The following is a 19,725-nucleotide window of genomic DNA, read 5'->3' as shown; positions in this document are numbered from 1 at the left end:
ATGGAAGTCAGCTAGACTCCATTTTGTATGCACACAGGGTTTCTCTTTTAAACTCTCCCTTATTGGGCAACAGACAGAAAGCAGCAGAATATAGCAACCCAGCTTGTGAACAACAGTAAACAAAAGGTCTTGCAGGCCAAACAAAGAATCCTATGGGCTGCATGAGGCCTGTGAGCCACAAGTTGCCTGCCACTGGGCTACAGTCATCATTTTGAGAACTGTGGGGAAAGAATGTAGAAGAGGGAAATGTCACTGTAACAGAAAACCCATAAAGGTTGCTATTACAGAGCTGGGGCACTGACAGGATTGCCAGCTCCTAGGCAATGTGTGGGGAAAGGGGCAGTATCCCACACTGAGAAGGGGTGGGGCCTCATGTGGAAGGGGCAGCTGGAGCAGCCAGCCCCAAGCGCCACCCAGACTGCACAGGGACCCCCAACCCAGCCCTCAGAGCTGTCTGGTGCCTGTGGTGTAAGGTTCTGGAGTGTGCAGCATCACGCTCTGGCAGTGATTCTAAGGGGACCAGGGCTCTGACTGCTGCTGCTGCAGTAATGATGACTTGGAGCCCCAGGACCTTTAGTAGTCCTGGGACAACTGCCTGTCAGCGGTGAGGTGGAGAATGGCTATTGTTAAACAGAAAGGGAAAGTGGCCAATACAGTTTATGGTTGTGCCTCCTAGAGACCAAGGCCTGCAAGATCAGGCTATTGCCAACTCTGGCCTCTTTTTTTTTCTGAAGTGGTTGGATTTGGAGGCTGTATGAGCACTTCTGGAAACACTGAAAATTAGCAGAGACTCACCCCCTGCACTGGCCAATCTCACAAAAGGGAAGGGGAGAAGAAGGGACCAGCAGCTCAGTACAATTTCACCCCTTGCTATGAGAAACAGATAGGCTGTTATCTCTACTGCAGCCCCTCTGAACCTGTGAAAGTGCAGATGAAACAGTGCTGCAGCCTCCTGTAAGAGGGGGCTGAAGAACTCCAGAAGTGAAGCTGGGAGAAAGCTGAATTGAGGGAGAGCTTGGGGGGGGGGGGGGGCAGCTGACCAGATGGGAACAGCCAGGATTAATGCACCTAATGCAGCACACGTGGCAGATTGAGCAGCTCTAATTAGTATGGGCAGCAAGAACATTTCAAAAATCAATAGGGAAAGACCAAAACCACAGCGCTGGGTTGTTGCTTTTTAAAAATCACATGCTGTTGGCAGGACCAACGTTCCTCCTGAGACATGCTACAAACTATCCCAGCCCCACGTGGCAGAGCAACGTGCCCAGCCAATGAATGGGTGGAGGGCAGGGCGCGAAAGTCGGGCCGCCAACCAATGGGGTGACACCGCGTGGAGGCGCGAGGCGGCAGTTAGCTGTTCGCAGTTGGCGCGTCTTGCAGCTTGAGGCGAACGTAGACTCGAGGTTTTGAGGCTCTCTCCATTGACGAAGCACCATGGTGGGGAACTGAAGGCGCGGGGACCCGGCGTTTACACCACAGGGGGCTGGCTGGAGGGAGCTGCTGGAAGAGTTGAGGGGATTCGCTGCGGTCGGGGAGTCGGGGTGGCCGTTAGGCAGCACGAGGATCGGCGGGGGGTGGGGCAGCGTCCGCAGGCGTGTAGCGCTTGAGGAAAGTGCCAGCGAGATTGGGGCTGCGCGCGAGCTGACCGTGGGCAGTCGGTGGATCTGTAGCAGCGCACGCAGCTGCGAGAGGAAGCAGTTGGCCTGTGGTGCCTGGCGCCCTGCAGCGTGGCAGGGCTGAGGCGGAGCACGGGGAGGGAACAGGGCGCGGGTGGGGAGACTCGCGCGCCAGTTACACCCAAGAGTACTTTTCGCGCCAGGAGAGTGGTGCTGCCTTTTCCCGCGTGGGGAGGAGCGCGAGCCCACTGGGGAGGGAGTCTCCCCGGCCGTCAGTTGGGAGGCACTGCGTATGGGCTAGAGGCGGCTGGCGAGTTGGCGCCTCCTGAAGCGGATTCTGACGCTTGAGTCGAGGTTTCGCGCCGTGGTGAGGAGCCGTTGGGGCGGAGGTCGCCACGATTGAAGCTGGGCCAGTGGTGTGGAAAGGGGGTCTCGAGTGGAGCAGTGGGGGAGCACTTGAGCATGATCGCCCTGGAGGAGTCGAGCGAATGACGTGGCAAATGGGGTGAAATCAAGGAGAATGTGAAGAATCAAGGAAGCTGCGATGGTGGGGTCAGGTGGAGAAGAGAGGCCACAGACACAAGGGATACTGTTGTTTCTCCCTCCCCCAACCTATTTACTCAGTGATACGGGCCCTAAGGCCGTTTAGCTGTTGGGACGCTGACTTAAAGTTGCATGGGTGTGGCACAGAGCTGAGTTGTAGGGATGACACTGGTAGGTTTAAGCTTAAAGGCTGCTTCCGAGCAGGTAAACTGACACATTCAGGTTAAACATCTTGTTTAACTGGTTAACCAATTAAACAAGATTTTTATATCCCTATTCTGAGACCCTTTATCTAGTGTCTCATTCCATAAGAAATGTGAGGCTTGGGGATCATTTTAATAGACATTTCTGCAGTGAGTATATTGAAAAGCCTGCTAATTAAAGAATAGTGTAAAGGAAGCTAACAGGAACATGTATCATTGATAATATGTATGCAGCGTTTTGGAGGGGAAAGATGAAATAGTATCGGTAAAACTAACTTTGTTCGTAAGTGTGAAAAGTAGTAGATGGAGGATACTTTGCCCAATGCTTTTTTATTTAACCCTTAAAACAATTTTCCAAGAGTCATGGTGGATTCCCCATTGCTGACCATTTTAAAATCAAATGTGGATGTTTTTTCTAAAAGCTATGTTCTAGGACTTATTTTGGGGAAGGTCTAGTCTGTAGCCTGTGCTAAACTGGAGGTAAGATTAAATGATCAGAGTGGTTACTTCTGTCCTTAGAGTCTGAAATAAATCTGATTCCTGTTTTGTCCTCTTGCAGCGTGAATGTATCTCTATTCATGTTGGTCAGGCTGGTGTTCAGATAGGCAATGCATGCTGGGAATTATATTGTCTTGAACATGGAATCCAGCCTGATGGTCAGATGCCCAGTGACAAAACCATTGGAGGTGGAGATGATTCATTCAATACTTTCTTCAGTGAGACAGGGGCTGGTAAACATGTGCCCAGAGCTGTATTTGTGGACCTTGAACCAACTGTGGTTGGTATGTATATGACATTGAGATCTTTTACTTAAGAGTACTTCACAATGATTTATTTTTCCATTTAGTTTTTCAAATGAAATGCGGGAAAGTCCACCTTTTATTTTGATAGACTTAAATGGATACTGTAATCTTAAAAATAGACTATCAGTATATTTTTACTAATAATTTAATAAGATTATTGTATATAAAAAGACAAATATTTTCCTTTTTAATTTGTGTGAATACCAAAGATAAGAAAACACTTTTTAAAAATAAATTAGGACAATATAAGCATTCACAAAGAATACTGGATAGGGATTCACGGGCAAGTATTGTACTGGTAATAAAATGGAATATGTACTAGGAATGGTAGGGGTGATGCTTACTAGGTAAGTGATTAACCAGCAGCCGGACTAGAGCAGCGTACCTACAGTGCAGCGTTGGCAGGCCCGGCTTGACCCAGGTAAACTCTGAACATGATGGGCTTGTCATGGCCTGCCCCAAGCCGCCCACAACATGACGGGCCCGGCAGAGCTGGAGCAGCCTCAGGCTTATATGGTGAGGGAGCCTTTCCTGCCGGGCCAGGCTCACCAACCATAAGATCCCAGTTAACAGACTGCTGCACCGTGTGTAACTGAAATTTTCAGCAGTTATTTAATTAAACACATTTTAACATTCCTAATGCTCATTATAGTACTTCCAGCTCATGTAGTTTAAAAAAAAAATGCTGTTCTGTGCTGTTTAAGAAACGTGCCCTAAAATGCTTTTGCTGCAGTGAATGAGAGAGATTATTTTGTCTCAAACTTTGCTGGGAACACACAATTGTAAAGATCTTTTGCACATAAAGTCATTTGAAGTACACTGGTGGCATTTGAGAAGCATGTAAATCAGTGGTCACCAACCAGTCGATTGTGATACAGTCAGGGTTCCCAGCCCCTCTGTTCACCCCCGCCCCTCGAAATTGAAACCAGTGCTGGCTTCCGGGGTGTGGGGAGTCCCAAAGCTCCACACCAGATCTGTCTTGTTATGAAGTGTGTGCAAGCTGCTCCTCATTTTCCATGCTCTGGGGGGAGGGTGGGAGTGGCTAACATGGCAGTGGAGGATCTGGACTCTGAGCAGCTGGATTTCTTAAAGGAGTGGCATGTGCTCTTCCAGTGTTGCCTGCAGTTCCCGAAAGATATTCGACCCTGGAAACCCCCAGGTACCAGCCAAGCTGCTCCTGCCCTCTCCCTCCTGCCCAGACACCTACCCCCAGTTTGCTCCTGCACCCTACCTCCCACCCAGATAATTCACCTCCATCCCTTTCCTACTCACTGGCAGCTTTGTCTTGCACACTGGACCCCTCATTTTTGGCACCACAAAATAGAAATCACCACTTCCTAACTCTTCTGTGGTGCCCACTCTCTAGCAGTGCAGTTGTAATATTTTTTAAATAGTCTGAAGGATAGTATTGGGAGCTGTTGAGAATCCCTGTTTACCTTCCTTAGTTAAGACTAAGTACAGTGGCCTGTACTTAGGCGATGTATAAGTCGAGAGACAAATATAGGGGCAATTATAATTACAGTCAGACTTACGTCGGATCCGCAGTTACGAACGGGGCCGTCTCCAGCAGACCAAGGAGAGGAAGCAAAGCGGCGGAACACGCGGGCAGCGGACAGCCCAGATGCGTCTGGGCTGCCCGCGTGCTCCGTGGCTTTGCTCTGCTTTGCTCCCCATCTCCCTGGTCTGCAGACCAGGGGGACGGGGAGCAAAGCGGCGGAACACGCGGACAGCCCAGACGCATCTGGGCTGTCCGCTGCCTGCGTGTTCCGCCGCTTTGCTCCCTGTCCCCCTGGTCTGCAGACCAGGGAGACGGGGAGCAAAGCAGAGCAAAGCCGCGGAGCCCGAGGGCAGCAGGACAGCCACGGCGCGTCTGGGCTGTCCCGCTGCCCCCGGGCTCTGCGGCTTTGCTCCGGACGCCTGTGGTACAGCAGCCGGTTGGTCCCGTAGTGTCGCTCTGGGCGCTACTGGACCAACCCGGCAGCACCCCAGCTGCTCTGCCCCAGGCGTCCCCAAGTCAGCCGCTGCTGAAACTGACCAGCGGCTGACTACAGGAAGCCCCTGTCCCGGGCTTCCTGGAATCAGCTGCTGATCAGTTTCAGCAGCAGCTGACTAGGGGATGCCTGGGGTTCTTAAATTGAATCTGTATGTAAGTCAGAACTGGCGTCCAGATTCAGCTGCTGTTGAAACTGATCAGTTTCAGCAGCGGCTGAATCTGGACGCCAGTTCCGACTTACATACAGATTCAACTTAAGAACAAACCTACAGTCCCTATCTTGTACGTAACCCGGGGACTGTCTGTACCAGTTTTGGATCCCCTTGATGTTATAAATCTTCTGATTTTCTTAAAAAAGAAATATAAAAATTCCCCCCATTACTTTTCCTTTCATCCTTTAAAATGTGATTTTAAAAAAAAGTCACAGCATTGCATTTCCATGGTTAATGTATATCACTCTTATTGCTTAGCATAACTATTGTCTTGCATGCTCTCTAAAATCTTTACATATTGTTTGAGCCACTTAATAAATAAAAGTACAAACAAAACCTCCTATTCTTTAAACACTTCAAACTGAAGTGTGAGATTAGAGTGGGTGTATCAGATTTTGCAACTGGGGGAAATTTGGGTTTTGCATCTTCCATTCATGTTAATAGCACTTTTTTTCTTGTCTGTTTGACATTTGTGCTGCAGGCGAAGTTCAGCTCAGTCTTTTAAGCAGGCATGTTTAAATACTGGTTAATTGAATAGTCTCTCAAGGCATCCCCCTGCAGCAGCAGTCTGCCTGCTGCCGCATTTCTAGTGCAAGGCAGAACAGAAGCATTCTAATTATTTGTTCTTTGCTCCCCAAATGGAGTAGCTGTCTGATACTTCCCAGACCTTTGAAGTAGGAGGGGCATATGCCTGCAGGGCAGCAGAGACCAGGAAACATTGATCACAGCCACCAGGGCAGGCATTGTGGGATACTGTCAGAAGCCAGTTCTCTTGACAAGAGTTCACACTGGCTCTTTGTCAACAATACAGAGGGGAAAAGACAAAAATCTCTCTGAGGGTCAAAGGTTTTTTGTCACCAAAACTCGGTTGTTTTTTCGTGACCAAAAGTACACTACAGTGTGACATTTTCTCACTGTCTTGTTGACAAAAACAATTTTTGGTGATAAAACATGCCAGTGTAGACAACAAGATTTTAATAGCAATCCAAAGGCATGGAATGGCTCTGAGTAGTTCCCAGAGTTCTGTAATGGTCATTGGCAGGTGTTTTCTGTAAGTTCATCATATTGTCTCCTGAGCAAAGGGTTGTCAAGAGTTTACATAATAGGGGTGGGAGTGTATTTAAAAAAAAAGCGGGATGCTCCTTATGCCCTTTCCTCCCCATGCACCTACATAAATGTCAAGTAAGATGAAGTGCTGATAGAGCATACCAAAATGCTTATATATATAGAATGAAACACACCAACTTTTACATCTGAATATTTTCTTTTTCTGTAGATGAAGTACGTACAGGCACTTACAGGCAACTATTCCATCCTGAACAGCTCATTACTGGGAAAGAAGATGCAGCCAATAATTATGCCAGAGGCCATTACACTATTGGAAAAGAGATTGTTGATCTAGTGCTAGATCGCATTCGCAAGCTGGTAGGAGTTCAAACAGCAACATCAGTATTTAAAATAGCTGCATCAAATCCATCTTGCTATACATAATTGTGAAACTGAAAGTTATGTGAATACATATGTAAAACTGAATGTTCTGGTGTGTTTTAGGGATGTGAAGGACCAGTCAGTTACACAGTTAATAGTTTTTTTTTAAAAAAATTTACATCCCTAATCTAGATCAAGTTTGCTTCATTTATATGTAAGTAAAACCCATTTTCTAACTACCTACTCTGCAGCTTCTACTTGGAGAATTCAACTAGATTTTTCATTACTTCTATACCAACACACCATCACACAAAATGTCTATGCTGGCTATGTTGCCTCTGTTAAAACTGTAAAATCCATTTGTTTTCAGTAATGCTGCACAAACATTAGTAAGGGCAAAATTTGGCCTTTTATTGGGTTGACTTAGTTGTGTTGATACATGCAAGATAGAATGGAACCCATTTAGGATCACGTAGCTGTGGGCCATAATCTGCTTTCATTTACAATGGTGCTAATCTGAATCAAGTCCTTAGACCACAATGACCTTACCTTCCCCTTTTATGTTGTTTTTTTTTCTCCTCTAGGCTGATCTGTGCACAGGGCTGCAGGGATTTCTCATCTTCCATAGTTTTGGAGGAGGCACTGGTTCTGGATTTGCATCTCTACTCATGGAAAGGCTTTCTGTTGATTATGGCAAAAAGTCCAAACTAGAGTTTGCAATTTACCCAGCACCACAGGTTTCTACTGCAGTAGTGGAACCCTACAATTCCATCCTAACTACACATACAACATTGGAGCATTCTGACTGTGCCTTCATGGTAGACAATGAAGCCATTTATGACATATGTCGTCGTAATCTTGACATTGAGCGTCCTACTTATACCAACCTAAATAGACTCATAGGGCAAATTGTTTCATCTATCACAGCTTCACTGCGTTTTGATGGAGCCCTCAATGTAGATCTGACTGAGTTCCAGACCAATCTTGTGCCATACCCAAGGATCCATTTCCCACTGGCAACATATGCACCTGTCATCTCTGCTGAAAAAGCATACCATGAGCAGTTGTCAGTGGCTGAAATTACCAATGCTTGTTTTGAGCCAGCCAACCAGATGGTAAAATGTGACCCTCGCCATGGAAAGTATATGGCCTGCTGTATGCTATACAGGGGTGATGTTGTCCCCAAAGATGTTAACGCAGCAATTGCCACTATCAAAACTAAGCGAACCATTCAGTTTGTGGATTGGTGTCCAACTGGATTCAAGGTATTTAGAAATTTGTCACACTTTATTTTAAGAATTGTTAGTAAAACATGGAGGTGTAGCTTTCATACTACAATACACTACTATTATTCATATGTCAGGTTCAGTTTTAAATATGCACGAGTAAGGCCTGCAAAAATGGTAGCTGCTTGTATAATTTAAATTGGTTAGAACTGTATTTTTATACCTTGTTTATAGTAATGTACTTATCTGAATAAAATTACCTAAGAAGGTAGCTATCTTAGCTGATTCAGCTACCCAAAAATCCACTTCATAGGTGCCTTTCCAGCTTTATACCACATCACTCATAGAAGAATCTGCTGACCACACTGCCCTTATCCTTGATCCAGACCCATTTTCTTAAGTGGTGTAACACAAATGTAATAGAATTTGGCTCTGTGATTGGGATTTAATTACATTGATGAAGCACAAAACAATATAAACTAGCTTTTTTTTCATTCACAGCTGTGCAAACCCACTGCAGGCTAACGAACAAATTCTAGTAACATCTTAGTTATCACAGAATAAGAAAATAGACTGAGTTCATATAAGGACCCCCTGCCAGTTAAATTAATTTACTCATTTAACATTAAATATGATCACATGGTGTGATCCTTACTCAGCATGAGCGAGGAGGGCAGAATTAGGGCTATGGATAAAATCAGGTATTAGGTTAAAATACATGTACTAATAAGCCATAAAAATGGCCATACTAGATGGATCTTTGGTCTGACCCAGCCCAGTATTCTGTTTTCCAACAGTGGCCAATGCCAAATGCCCCAGAGGGAGTGAACAGAATAGGGAATCATCAAGCAATCCCTCTCCTGTCACCCACTCCCAGCCTGGGACAGTGGCTGGGGACACCATTTCTATCCATCCTGGCTAATAGCCATTGATGGACCTAACCTCTGTGAATGTATCTAATTCTTTCTTGGACCCTGTTAAAGTCCTGATCTTCACAACTTCCTCTGGCAAGGAGTTCCACAGGCTGGCCACGCTGCGTGAAGAAAAACTTCCTTTTGTTTGAAAGCTTCTACCTATTAATTTAATTTGGTGACCCCTAGTTCTTATGAGAACAAGTAAATAACTTATCCTTATTCACTTTTTCCACACCAGTCATGATTTTATAGAGCTCTATCATATCCTCCCCTTAGTCTCCTTTCTAAGCTGAAAAGTCCAAGTCTTTTTAACCCCTGTTCATATGGGATCTGTTCCAAACCCATAATCATTTTTGTTGCCCTTTTCTGAACCTTTTCCAATGCTAGTATATATTTTTTAAGATGTGTACAGATGTAGTCGCCTCAGTATTCAAGATTATGGGCATACCATGATTTTATACAGAGGCAATAAGATGTTCTCTGTCTTGTCCTCTATCCTTTCTTAATTATTCCTAACATTGTTTGCTTTCTTGACTGTTGCTGCACACTGGGTGGATGTTTTCAGAGAACTATCCACAACAACTCCAAGATCTCTCTTGAGTAGTTGTAGCCAAATTAGTCCCCATCATTGTGTGTGTGTGTGTGTGTGTGTGTGTGTATATATAAATAAATATAAAATTGGAATTTTCCAATGTGCATTACTTTACATTTATCAACTTTACATTTCATTTGCCATTTTGTTGCCCAGTCACTTAGTTTGCTGAGATCTTTTTGAAGCTCTTCAGAGTCTGCTTTAGTCTTAACTATCTTGAGCAGTTTAGTATCATCTGCAAATTTTGCCACCTCACTGTTTACCCCTTACTCCAGATCATTTATAAATAGGATGAATAGGATTGGTCCAGTACGGACCTTTGGGGGACACCACTAGTTATCTCTCTCCATTCTGAATTTACCATTATTCCCTGTCTTTTAACCAGTTAGGGGATTGTCAAAGGCTTTCTGGAAATCTAAGTACACTATATCTCCTGGATTCCCCCTTGTCCATATGTTTGTTTGACCCCCACAAAACTCTAGTAAGGCATAATATCCCTTAACAAAAACCATGTTGACTTTTCCCCAGTGTTCATCTATGTCTCTGACAATTCTGTTCTTTACTATAGTTTCAACTAATTTGCCTGCTACTGATGTTAGACTTACCAGTCTGTAATTGCCAGGATCACCTATTGAACCCTTTTAAAATATTGGCATCACATTAGTTTTTTCCAGTCATGAGGTACAGAAGCTGATTTTAAGCAGTCATGTAAGGTGTCAAGACATTTTGTTTCTGCATCCTGTCCTGATGTGACATGTACCCAGTCAATATGGAGATAGTTGAAATCCCCCACTATTACTGAGGTTTTTTTATTTTGATAGCCTCTCTAATCTCCCTTAGCACTTCATAATCAATATCACTGCCCTGGTCAGGTGGTCGATATATATTGCTATATTCTTATTGTTAGAATATTGAATTACTACCCATAGAGATTCTATGGGACCTTTTGATTTTTACTTCCTTTTGATTCTACATTTTCTTTCAAGTATAGTGCCACTCCCCCACCAGCATGACCTGTTCTGTCCTTCTGATATATTTTGTCCCCTGGTATGACTAGGTCCCATTGATTGTCCTCATTCCACCAAGTTTCTGTGATGCCTATTATATCAATATCCTCCTTTAACACAAGGCACTCTAGTTCACCCAGCTTCTTATTTAGACTTCTAGCGTTTGTGTATAAGCACTTAATTTTGTCACTGTATCTGTCTGCCATTTCCTGATGTTAGACTTTTTCATTTGATTATTTCTCATCTGATCTTACCCATACTTTATCATCTTGCATCCTCTCCTCTTTACTAGAACATAGAGAATAGACCCTCCCCTAAGAGATGTCTGTCCAATCCATGTCGTCCTCCACACCTGTCGGCTTTCCCCCAACCCTTAGTTTAAAAACTGCTCTGTGACCTTTTTAACGTTAAGTGCCAGCAGTCTGGTTCCATTTTGGGACCCATCCTTTCTATATAGGCTCCCCCTTTCCCAAAAGTTTCCCCAGTTCCTAATCTCAACCTCTCCTCTCTACACCGTTGTCTCATCCACACATTGAGATTCTGATGTTCTGCTTGCCCTGCACATGGAACTGGAGCATTTCAGAGAATGCTAATATAACGGTCCTGGATTTCAATCTCTTCCCTGGCAGCCTACATTTGACCTCCAGAACTTCACTCCTACCCAGGAGCAGCCTGAGGCTGGCTGCAGCAGCTGGCGCCCTAGGCGAGGTGGCACAATTGCCGCCCCTGCCTGCATAGCCGTCAATGGCCATGATGTCATCATCGGGCACTGGTGCCCTAGGCAACTGCCTAGCTCGCCTAGGCTCACGGGCTACCCTTGCTCCTACCCTTTCCTGTCATTGGTACCTACACGTGCTATGCCCAGTGGCTCCTCCCCAGCACTACACATAAGTCTGGATGTTTCAAGAGAACTGGAACCTTCACACCAGGCAGGCAAGTCACCATATGGGTTCTTCCCCTCCCCCCCGTAATCACAAACCCAGCTATCTATGTTTCTAATGATCAAATTCCCCCATTGCTAACACCTGCCTCTTCCTAATGACTGGTGTTCCCTCCCCCTGCAGAGGTAGCCTCAGTGTGAGAGGACACCACAACATCATCTGGAAGGAGGGTCCCAACTGTGGGATGGTTTTTCTCTGCTCCAGTTGAATATTCTTTCCTTGAGTCTTTCACCCTCCTTAACAGCACCTGGGCTGTCTCACTGGAAGTGGGACAGTTCTACAGTGTCCTGGAAAGCCTCATATGTACTTCTCTGCCTCCCTTAGCTCTTCCAATTCAGCAACTCTGGCCTGCAAAGTCCATATATGGTCTCTACATATGCCACCTGTCCATAGGGCAGGTAATCATACATGCTATATTGGGTTCAGTAAACAGGATAGCCCCCGCTCTGCTGCTGGGTTTCTGCCTGCATTCTCTTCTACAGACAATTGGATTATTGATAGGGTTTTTATTTAAATCAGGGAATTGGAGTTTAGGTTTTAGTTTAAAAGTTTTAAAGAATGCCAAGTATGTCTAGCCCTCTTCCAAGTTCGCCTTTAAACTCCGTTAGCTGCTCCTGTTCACCAACCTCCCTGGTTGCTTACTAGCAGTCTTTATATATCCCTGGCATTCCTGTTAGCCCTGTGCCTTGACTAAAGCTTGAGCAATGAACAGAGGGTTCTAGATTTCAAATCCTCATTAAAAAACTCGCAGCTTCCAACTGCCGGCCTCAGCACACAATTCTTCCAACAAACAATTCAGCATATGATCTCCAAACAAATAGACAAACACAAGCTCAGCACACAGTGTCTTTCAGGAAACCAGTGAGTAACCCCCCAAACACACTACAGACAGCCACTTACCCCAAGGGTCCCGTGATTACTCCTCCTTCACCTGGAGAACTCCCTCACGAAACTCTGTTAGCTGCTCTTGTTTGCTAAGCTCAGAACATATTGCTGTCAACTCAGAAATAAGTTGTAAAATCACTGTTTAGTATTTTTTCAAATCTCCAGCTGCTAAAAGCATGATATTGGATGAGAATTTCAGTTTTCATTAAAAAAAAAAAAAAAATCCCTTCTGGTTTCAGAGAAACCCTCCTCTTCCCCCCACCCCCCCCCCCAAAAAAATGAAACAAGGACACACTAAAGGCTCAAAAAGCAAGAGGCAGATAAACTCCCAACAGTTACTTTTTTTTTTTAAATTATATGAGGGTTTTTTAAAGCTCATCTCTCTATTTTCAGGAGCTGGACTTAAACATTTTTAGTACTTGATTTGGCAATGTTGTGCCAGCACAGTATTGTCAGTATATGTTAGCTTGTTAAATATACTGTGAGAAAAATAGAAGAAAACGAACACTTTTGAAATACTAACTTATGATTACTGCTTTTGTCTTGTTTTTTCCTCAAAGGTGGGAATTAACTATCAACCTCCAACTGTAGTGCCAGGAGGTGATTTGGCCAAGGTGCAGCGTGCTGTATGTATGTTGAGTAATACAACTGCTATTGCAGAAGCTTGGGCTCGTCTTGACCATAAATTTGATTTGATGTATGCTAAGCGTGCCTTTGTACATTGGTATGTTGGAGAAGGGATGGAGGAAGGAGAGTTTTCCGAAGCCCGGGAAGATTTGGCTGCGCTTGAGAAAGATTATGAAGAAGTGGGTGTTGATTCTGTGGAAGCAGAAGCTGAAGAAGGGGAAGAATATTAAAAGATAGGCTAAAAGTCAGAAAATGTCTTACAATATGGATTTTTTCTTAATTCAGTTCACTTGTTTGGTTTTCAAATAAAAGTTTGAATGTTGTAATAGTAGTTTTGGTTTAGTAGTTATTTTTAAAAAATTACAAAGCACAAGACTATTGTTAGGCTAAGGAGTTAAATAATAAGTGTACTTTAGAAGTGCTTGTCAGAGAAGCAACAAGAAAAGGATGTGACCTTGATAAGATGGGGGTTTGTGCCAATCAACTGTAAATAACCTATAAGGTACATCAAATATTTAGCATGTCGTTTCTGAAATAAAATGTTGTGTACTTACAAAATTTAAAGGATGCAATTTAGCAATTGCAGAGACCAGGCACAATGACTGCTAGAGTTGCAGGGCCTACCAGTTGCATTTCCAAGATTTGAGGGAACAGGGGAGAAGGTGACTCTCTTTTTTTTTTTTTTTTAAACAGGGAAGCAGCCCTGATTCAGGTAAAAAGGAGGGGGAGAAGTGGCCTTATTGTGAATCACCACTACTATTCTCATTTTCTTCTGCCTTGGTTAGGTTGGGGCATGCGGCTTCAGCTTCTCTTGATCAGGCCTGTAAGGCATGGGGCTCTTCCTTTTCCCTGCTACAAGAGGGAAGCAGCAGTGTTACCCTGGAAATCAGTAATGTTTGTTAAATTTAGAATTTAGACTGACTTAGTGATGTTGAATGTTCCAGAACTTAGATTCCCTAGCACACTGTATCTATCACCAGTGGCTTAGTCCCCAGATAAAACAGTCAGGTATAAGATTGGTTAAATCTATTAAAAACAATTTAAAACAAATACAGAGCAAGTAACCATATACAACAACAAAACACCGAACATTAGTACTTAACCAACCTATGCCCTCAAAACTAGAAATGACAAGAAGATAGAACAGTTCCCCTAGATAAGTATATTACTGTATCCGATGACTGACAACACAGAAGCAACCAGAGAACTGCAACCTACGACCTACAGTCGTTCAGCAGGAACCTTGCTGTTCAGGAGGAATGCTAGGTGATCCTTCAATGTTCTCAGGGATGACAATGCAATTCCTGGGCTTTCACCACAGGAATCCTGATCTCTTGTGAGTGAGGGGAACTAAAGAACCTTGCTGAATGTATGCTGGTCACAAATATCCACCCTTCAGTATGAGATGTAAAGGGAAACACCTACACTAGTTCAGAGATTCCAAACACTCTGGTGACCTATAGATGGTACACTGGAGAGCTGCAGCAGATCTGGGAACCACACTTTGGGCCTTCACCACAAGCGGAACAGAGCCACAAACTTGCTGTCCAGATGAGAGACGAAGCACGCACGCTGGCCCACGAGGGGATTTATATTATTTCATGGGCGGGAAAACAAAGTGGGGGTGCTGAGTGCAACTGTCCCTGTGATGTGTGCAAAAGTTCATTGTTGTGTGCAGCAGAGTGCATGTCTGAGGTAGCTAACATGCAAATGAAGTTCTTGGTGGGAAATGCCAGTTGCAACCAGTTCTTGTTTATCTCTGGAATCTGAGAAATTCAAAATGGAGTCCAGCACATTAATGATTCTGTACAGCAGGGAGCCAGCACTAAAGTCCCTGCATTGCCAGCTTTGCCTGGTAGAGGAAGAAAATGGTTCCCCACATTGCTATTTCCCCTAGCTGTGGGAATGGCAGTGCAAGGAACTACCGACTTTTCCCGTGCTGCTCTCAGTGGCCAGGAATCTCAGCTGCTGGGAGGTGATGCCTGCAAGCACAGGGCTGTGTGGAGCCACATGTTCCCCCATCAGAGCTGTGCCAAGTGTCCCAATCCCCAGTACCCTCCCAGACACCAGCCTGCTTCTGCACCCAACCTTCTGCCCAGACCTTACACTGCCACCTGCAGACTACTCCCTGGTTGCCCCTTCCCATACACTGAATCCCTCATATTTGGCCCCACTTCAAAGCCTAAGGGGGCCTCACAAAATCTGTTAGCCCCAGTCCCTCAAAAGAGTTAACCTGGCTGTCTGTGGAAGCCCTAGCATCCAGCATGACAGGTATCTTTTTCCCCGTGCTTTTTCCTGCCAAGTCAAGGGGTGGTTTTTTTTCCTTCTCACTTGAGTGTGGCCCCTTCTGTGGATCAGTGGCCCCCAGACCCTCTTGAGATTACTCATCTTTCAAAAGCACCAAATATCTAAATAGCTTGACAGAGGAAGACATAGAAATATTAAAAAAAAGAATGTGAGCCAGACTGTGGGTAGCCCTATATATGATGTGCAAGAACTTCTGTTCCCAACTGCCTTGTTGTGTCTGAGCAGAAGCCAACTATAGATGCAGTCCCTGCTGGTGTCTTTAGAATGTATATTATTCCAAGGGAATAGAGAGCAGGTTCAATGAATTGTCCCATTTTCTGTCTGCGTATCTTTCCAGTAACTGTGGGGAATGCACACTATGTCATAAGAACGGCCATACTGACCCAGACCAAAGGTCCATCTAGCCCAATATCTTGATTGCCAACAGTGGCCAATACCAGATGACCCAGAGTGTTACCAGTCTCTCGAACAGAGTAAGGAAGATCAAAGGTGTTTAAAGACTTCCCAGAGAGTTATTAAATAACCCGACTCATCCGCTTAGGGATGGTATTTCAGGTTGGGACTCCTCTTTCCGTATCTAATCACCGGCAGAGTGTCAACGCTTAGATTGAGATGGCGTGTTAAATAAAAACTTAAGATTTGGGTTTTCAGTAATAACCACAAGACTATATTAATCAGATTAAATTTAACAAACAGTAGAATATATAGAATGGTATACATCTAATTAGCAAATAAGGGGGCAGTCCCCTATTAAACTACACGGACAAGAAGGGGAAGTCCCTCCCAAGTCCCTATGCCTACCACAGAGTCTTCGACGCAGGACGATTGATGGGAAGCTAGTGACCTTCAATCCCTTGGCTATTTGAAAGCCGCAGGAGAGGAACAACCAGGTGTACCTCGTCGGCTGCCTCAGGGTCAAAGCTGGCAACCTCAATCCATTCGTCCTTCCGGACCTCAAGAGAGGAACAACCAGGAGTCCCACGGAGAGCTGAGCAGAATTGCTGACTTCACCTTCCGCGAAGTGCGATTCTTCAGGCTCTTTGGCGCCTCTGGAACAGGCGATGGATGCTAGACTCTGCTCTATCTAACCTAACCCTAACCTAAAAATAAAACCTTAAACTAATCCCAACGCGCCCGACGTACAGACACGACGACGGCCGACATGCGTGGACCGATGCAGCCTGATGTACAGACTCGATGACGGGAACTAACCTAACTAACTACTAAACTAACTAATCCTAACCTTAAGTGAGAAGGTCTGACCTTCCATCAGCCTAACTCACAGAAAAATACTAGATTATATAGACTGGAGGGAACATAGCCTTCCGCTAGCTTCTCCAGATAAAGCTTTACAGGACCTTTCTCATACCAGCATTCGCTCCTATGCCTAAGCCTAAACCCAACGCAAGCGACGCCCTGATCTTCTCATGACTTCACCGAGAAGTCTGGAGGTGTGCCTAACGTAGTGAATACAAGCAGAGAGAGGGTAAGTTTAGAAGATAGGATACACAAAGAACAAGTTAAAAATCACTTAGGAAAGTTAGATGTCAGCAAGTCACCAGGTCCTGATGAAATGCATCCCAGGATACTCAAGGAGCTGATAGAGGAGGTATCTGAGCCTTTAGCTATGATCTTTGAAAAATCATGGCAGACGGGGGAGATTCCAGAAGACTGGAAAAGGGCAAATATTGTGCCCATCTATAAAAAGGGGAATAAGAACAACCCAGGAAACTACAGACCGGTCAGTTTAATGTCTGTCCCAGGGAAGATAATGGAACAGGTAATTAAGGAAATCATATGCAAACACTTGGAAGGTAATAAAGTGATAGGGAATAGCCAGCATGGGTTTGTGAAGAACAAGTCATGCCAAACTAATCTGATAGCTTTCTTTGATAAGATAACGAGCCTTGTGCATAAGGGAGAAGCGGTGGATGTCATATACCTAGACTTTAGTAAGGCATTTGATACGGTCTCGCATGATATTCTTATTGATAAACTAGGCAAATATAACTTAGATAGGGCCACGATAAGGTGGGTGCATAATTGGCTGGATAACCGTAGTCAGAGAGTTGTTGCTAACGGTGCTAAATCCTGCTGGAAAGGGATAACAAGTGGAGTTCCTCAAGGGTCTGTTTTGGGACCTGATGGGGAAATCTCGCTCCCCTGGGGTACAGAGACCCCAGAAGGGTCCGAGGCCGGAGGTCAAATCAGTGAGGCAGGAAAGAAACCTAGAAGAGAAAACTTTATGATGCATGCATGCAGGCTGTCACTTCCAAGAGTGAAGCAGCAGCCCTGACAGACAGATTCAGGGAGTCTTTATACAGTATGATCAGATAGCTCAGTTGTGGATTGTTTCTCTTTAACATATCAAAGTCTCAGCAGAAGTACTCTGAGACTTCTGTTCACCCCAGGAGTGCTAGAAGTAAGTTTTTACAGTACACAAAGCCACATGAGAACTTGAGTGGAGGAGTCTACAAGGCAAACTGTGACAAAGATAAGAGTTTACATGACAAATTGTGACAGACTAGGAGAATCCATGAATTTGAGATAGTCATTTGTAAGGGTCTTTGATTAGAGCTAATTTGATTTCTCTCTGTTACAGGGAGAGAGGCCTGGAAAACTTTTTAACCCTTACAGCAGTTTTCTTTAGAGAGTTTTGATATCCTGCACAGTCCCTCCTTAGACACAATTGGAGTTATTTGATTTTCCCCACAATTCCCCCCTTTAATACTCCTATTGGAGTATTACTCAAAGTTATTTTAGACATTCTTAAGTATTCTTCTTTTGCTAGGATTAATTCTTATCTTAGAGGGAGGTTTTCTTTATCAGTTGGGTAAATGATCCACTGCCCATTCACCCCCAGATCTTTACCAGTGCCAATATTGCTTTTAAAACATAAGGGAAACATAAGGGAAGCATTCCCTGATGGATGTAATGCTTGAGTAAGGGGAATCTCTGAGGCAATCAGATTTTTATGCCAAATCTGCCTGTTCCCCCCCATGACTATGTACTTTTGGCACAGTGTTATCATTCTGGGCATTTACCCACTCCCGATCTCCTGTAGAGTACTGACTACCAGTAAATCTGAATTTTAGGGGTCTGGTCCACAGGGAGGCAGGAGTTGGGATAAACTGTAATGGTAAAAGGCCTTCAGAGCCTTTTATAAGCTGTTCACATATCCAACAGTCACTTGTATTGGTGAGGGACACAACCTTTTGCAGGGCTTCCCAATGAGGGTGAGGAAAGTTATATACTAAGGCTATTCTGACTACTAAAAGAAGGAAAACAATCCTCATCTTATAGTATCTTAAGTCTCTAAAGTAGAAGGATAATAATAATATAGTAATTAGCTAGCAACTAGCAAAGCAGTCTCTTTAACTAAGCTTAATCAGTTAGTATTGTTTGGCTTGCCTCTGCAGGCACTCTTCGAGATTTCGTAGTCTCTTAGTTCACTCAATACTGGAATGGATTTCCCTTTGTGAGAGTTACAGAGCGCCAGGCTCACCTGTAGGTCTTTGCTGGTACAGTCCTACCTCTCAGGTTGTACCTCGAAGCTCCTGGTGGAGGCCGGTTTGGTAACAGTCTGGTTTGAGAGTCTGCCGCCTCGGTCCGCTGAACCTCGTCCTCAGGTGATTCCTCCAGGGAGGGGTCCTGGGTGACGGGGTCAATCAGCTCTGTTGGATCTGCAGTTCGGCGTACATGACTTGCGTGGATCCACGAGCGGCGCTCCTTCACCTTTACTGCTGTGTGGGTGATGAGCAGCAATTGGAACGGTCCTTCCCACCGGGCTGTCAGGGAATTCTTTCTGCGATGTTCCTTCACGAACACGTAGTCGCCTGGTTGGATGTTGTGGCACGGTACATCAGTAGGTACTGGGAGGGCTTCCTTTACCTGCAGGTGCAAGCTCTCCTAACCGTCATTTTATGTCTAGGTTTCTTCTTTCTGTGTGGCTGCTAGCCTGTGGGCCTCCTGCAACATTAAACTGCTTACAAATCACACATGAATTAGATATGAATTAGATATTCTTGAGACAGCTTCTAGGTGCACGCCTGGGGCGTACCATTGTTTTGGGATTTGTGAGGCCACCCCCCTTTTGCTCATGTGTGTCATTTGATGAGACACCTGAGCAAGCTGCCATGTGAGAGATTTTTGGGGCGACTGGGCAGCCATCAGGTGCACCCATTATCCCAGCTGGGGATAAGGAGCAGCCTGCTTTCTCCCAAAGGTTTCTCTCTTCAGGTTGAGCAGCTTGCTGTAGTTCTATCAGGTCCTGCAAAGAAACAGGGAGGGAAAGAGAGACCAGAATCTGAAAGGGAGCCAGAGGTCCATGTGCTGCCGCATGTCTGGCTGCTGCATCAGCATTCCCATTACCCAGAGAAACAGGATCAGTGGCACCTGTGTGGGCCGGGCAATGGGTAATAGAGAGGG

General features: G+C 44.9%; 2 protein-coding genes across 3 annotated transcripts in view; one reads left to right on the top strand and one right to left on the bottom strand.

Moving 5' to 3' along the window:
• HLTF (helicase like transcription factor) overlaps positions 1-19,725 on the bottom strand; it is a 111,423-nt gene that overhangs the window by 81,581 nt on the left and 10,117 nt on the right. The gene's annotated exons all lie outside the window — the stretch shown is intronic.
• Positions 1,278-13,321, top strand: LOC102457342 (tubulin alpha-3 chain). Of its 2 annotated transcripts, none has more exons than XM_006115924.4 (5): positions 1,278-1,437; positions 2,922-3,144; positions 6,647-6,795; positions 7,383-8,063; positions 12,924-13,321. In XM_006115924.4, the coding sequence occupies exons 1-5, from the start codon at positions 1,435-1,437 to the stop codon at positions 13,218-13,220; spliced, it is 1,353 nt and encodes a 450-aa protein (XP_006115986.1). In that variant the 5' UTR covers positions 1,278-1,434; the 3' UTR covers positions 13,221-13,321. The 2 variants fall into 2 exon arrangements, with proteins under 2 accessions (XP_006115986.1, XP_014425441.1); XM_014569955.4 differs by lacking the exon at positions 1,278-1,437 and adding an exon at positions 1,738-1,983.

Source organism: Pelodiscus sinensis, chromosome 10 (assembly GCF_052426305.1).
Source record: "Pelodiscus sinensis isolate ZL-2025 chromosome 10, ASM5242630v1, whole genome shotgun sequence".
In the NCBI taxonomy this organism is placed as follows: domain Eukaryota; kingdom Metazoa; phylum Chordata; order Testudines; family Trionychidae; genus Pelodiscus; species Pelodiscus sinensis.
Note: the sequence above shows the minus strand (reverse complement) of the source record. Positions and strands in the feature narration are given on the sequence as shown.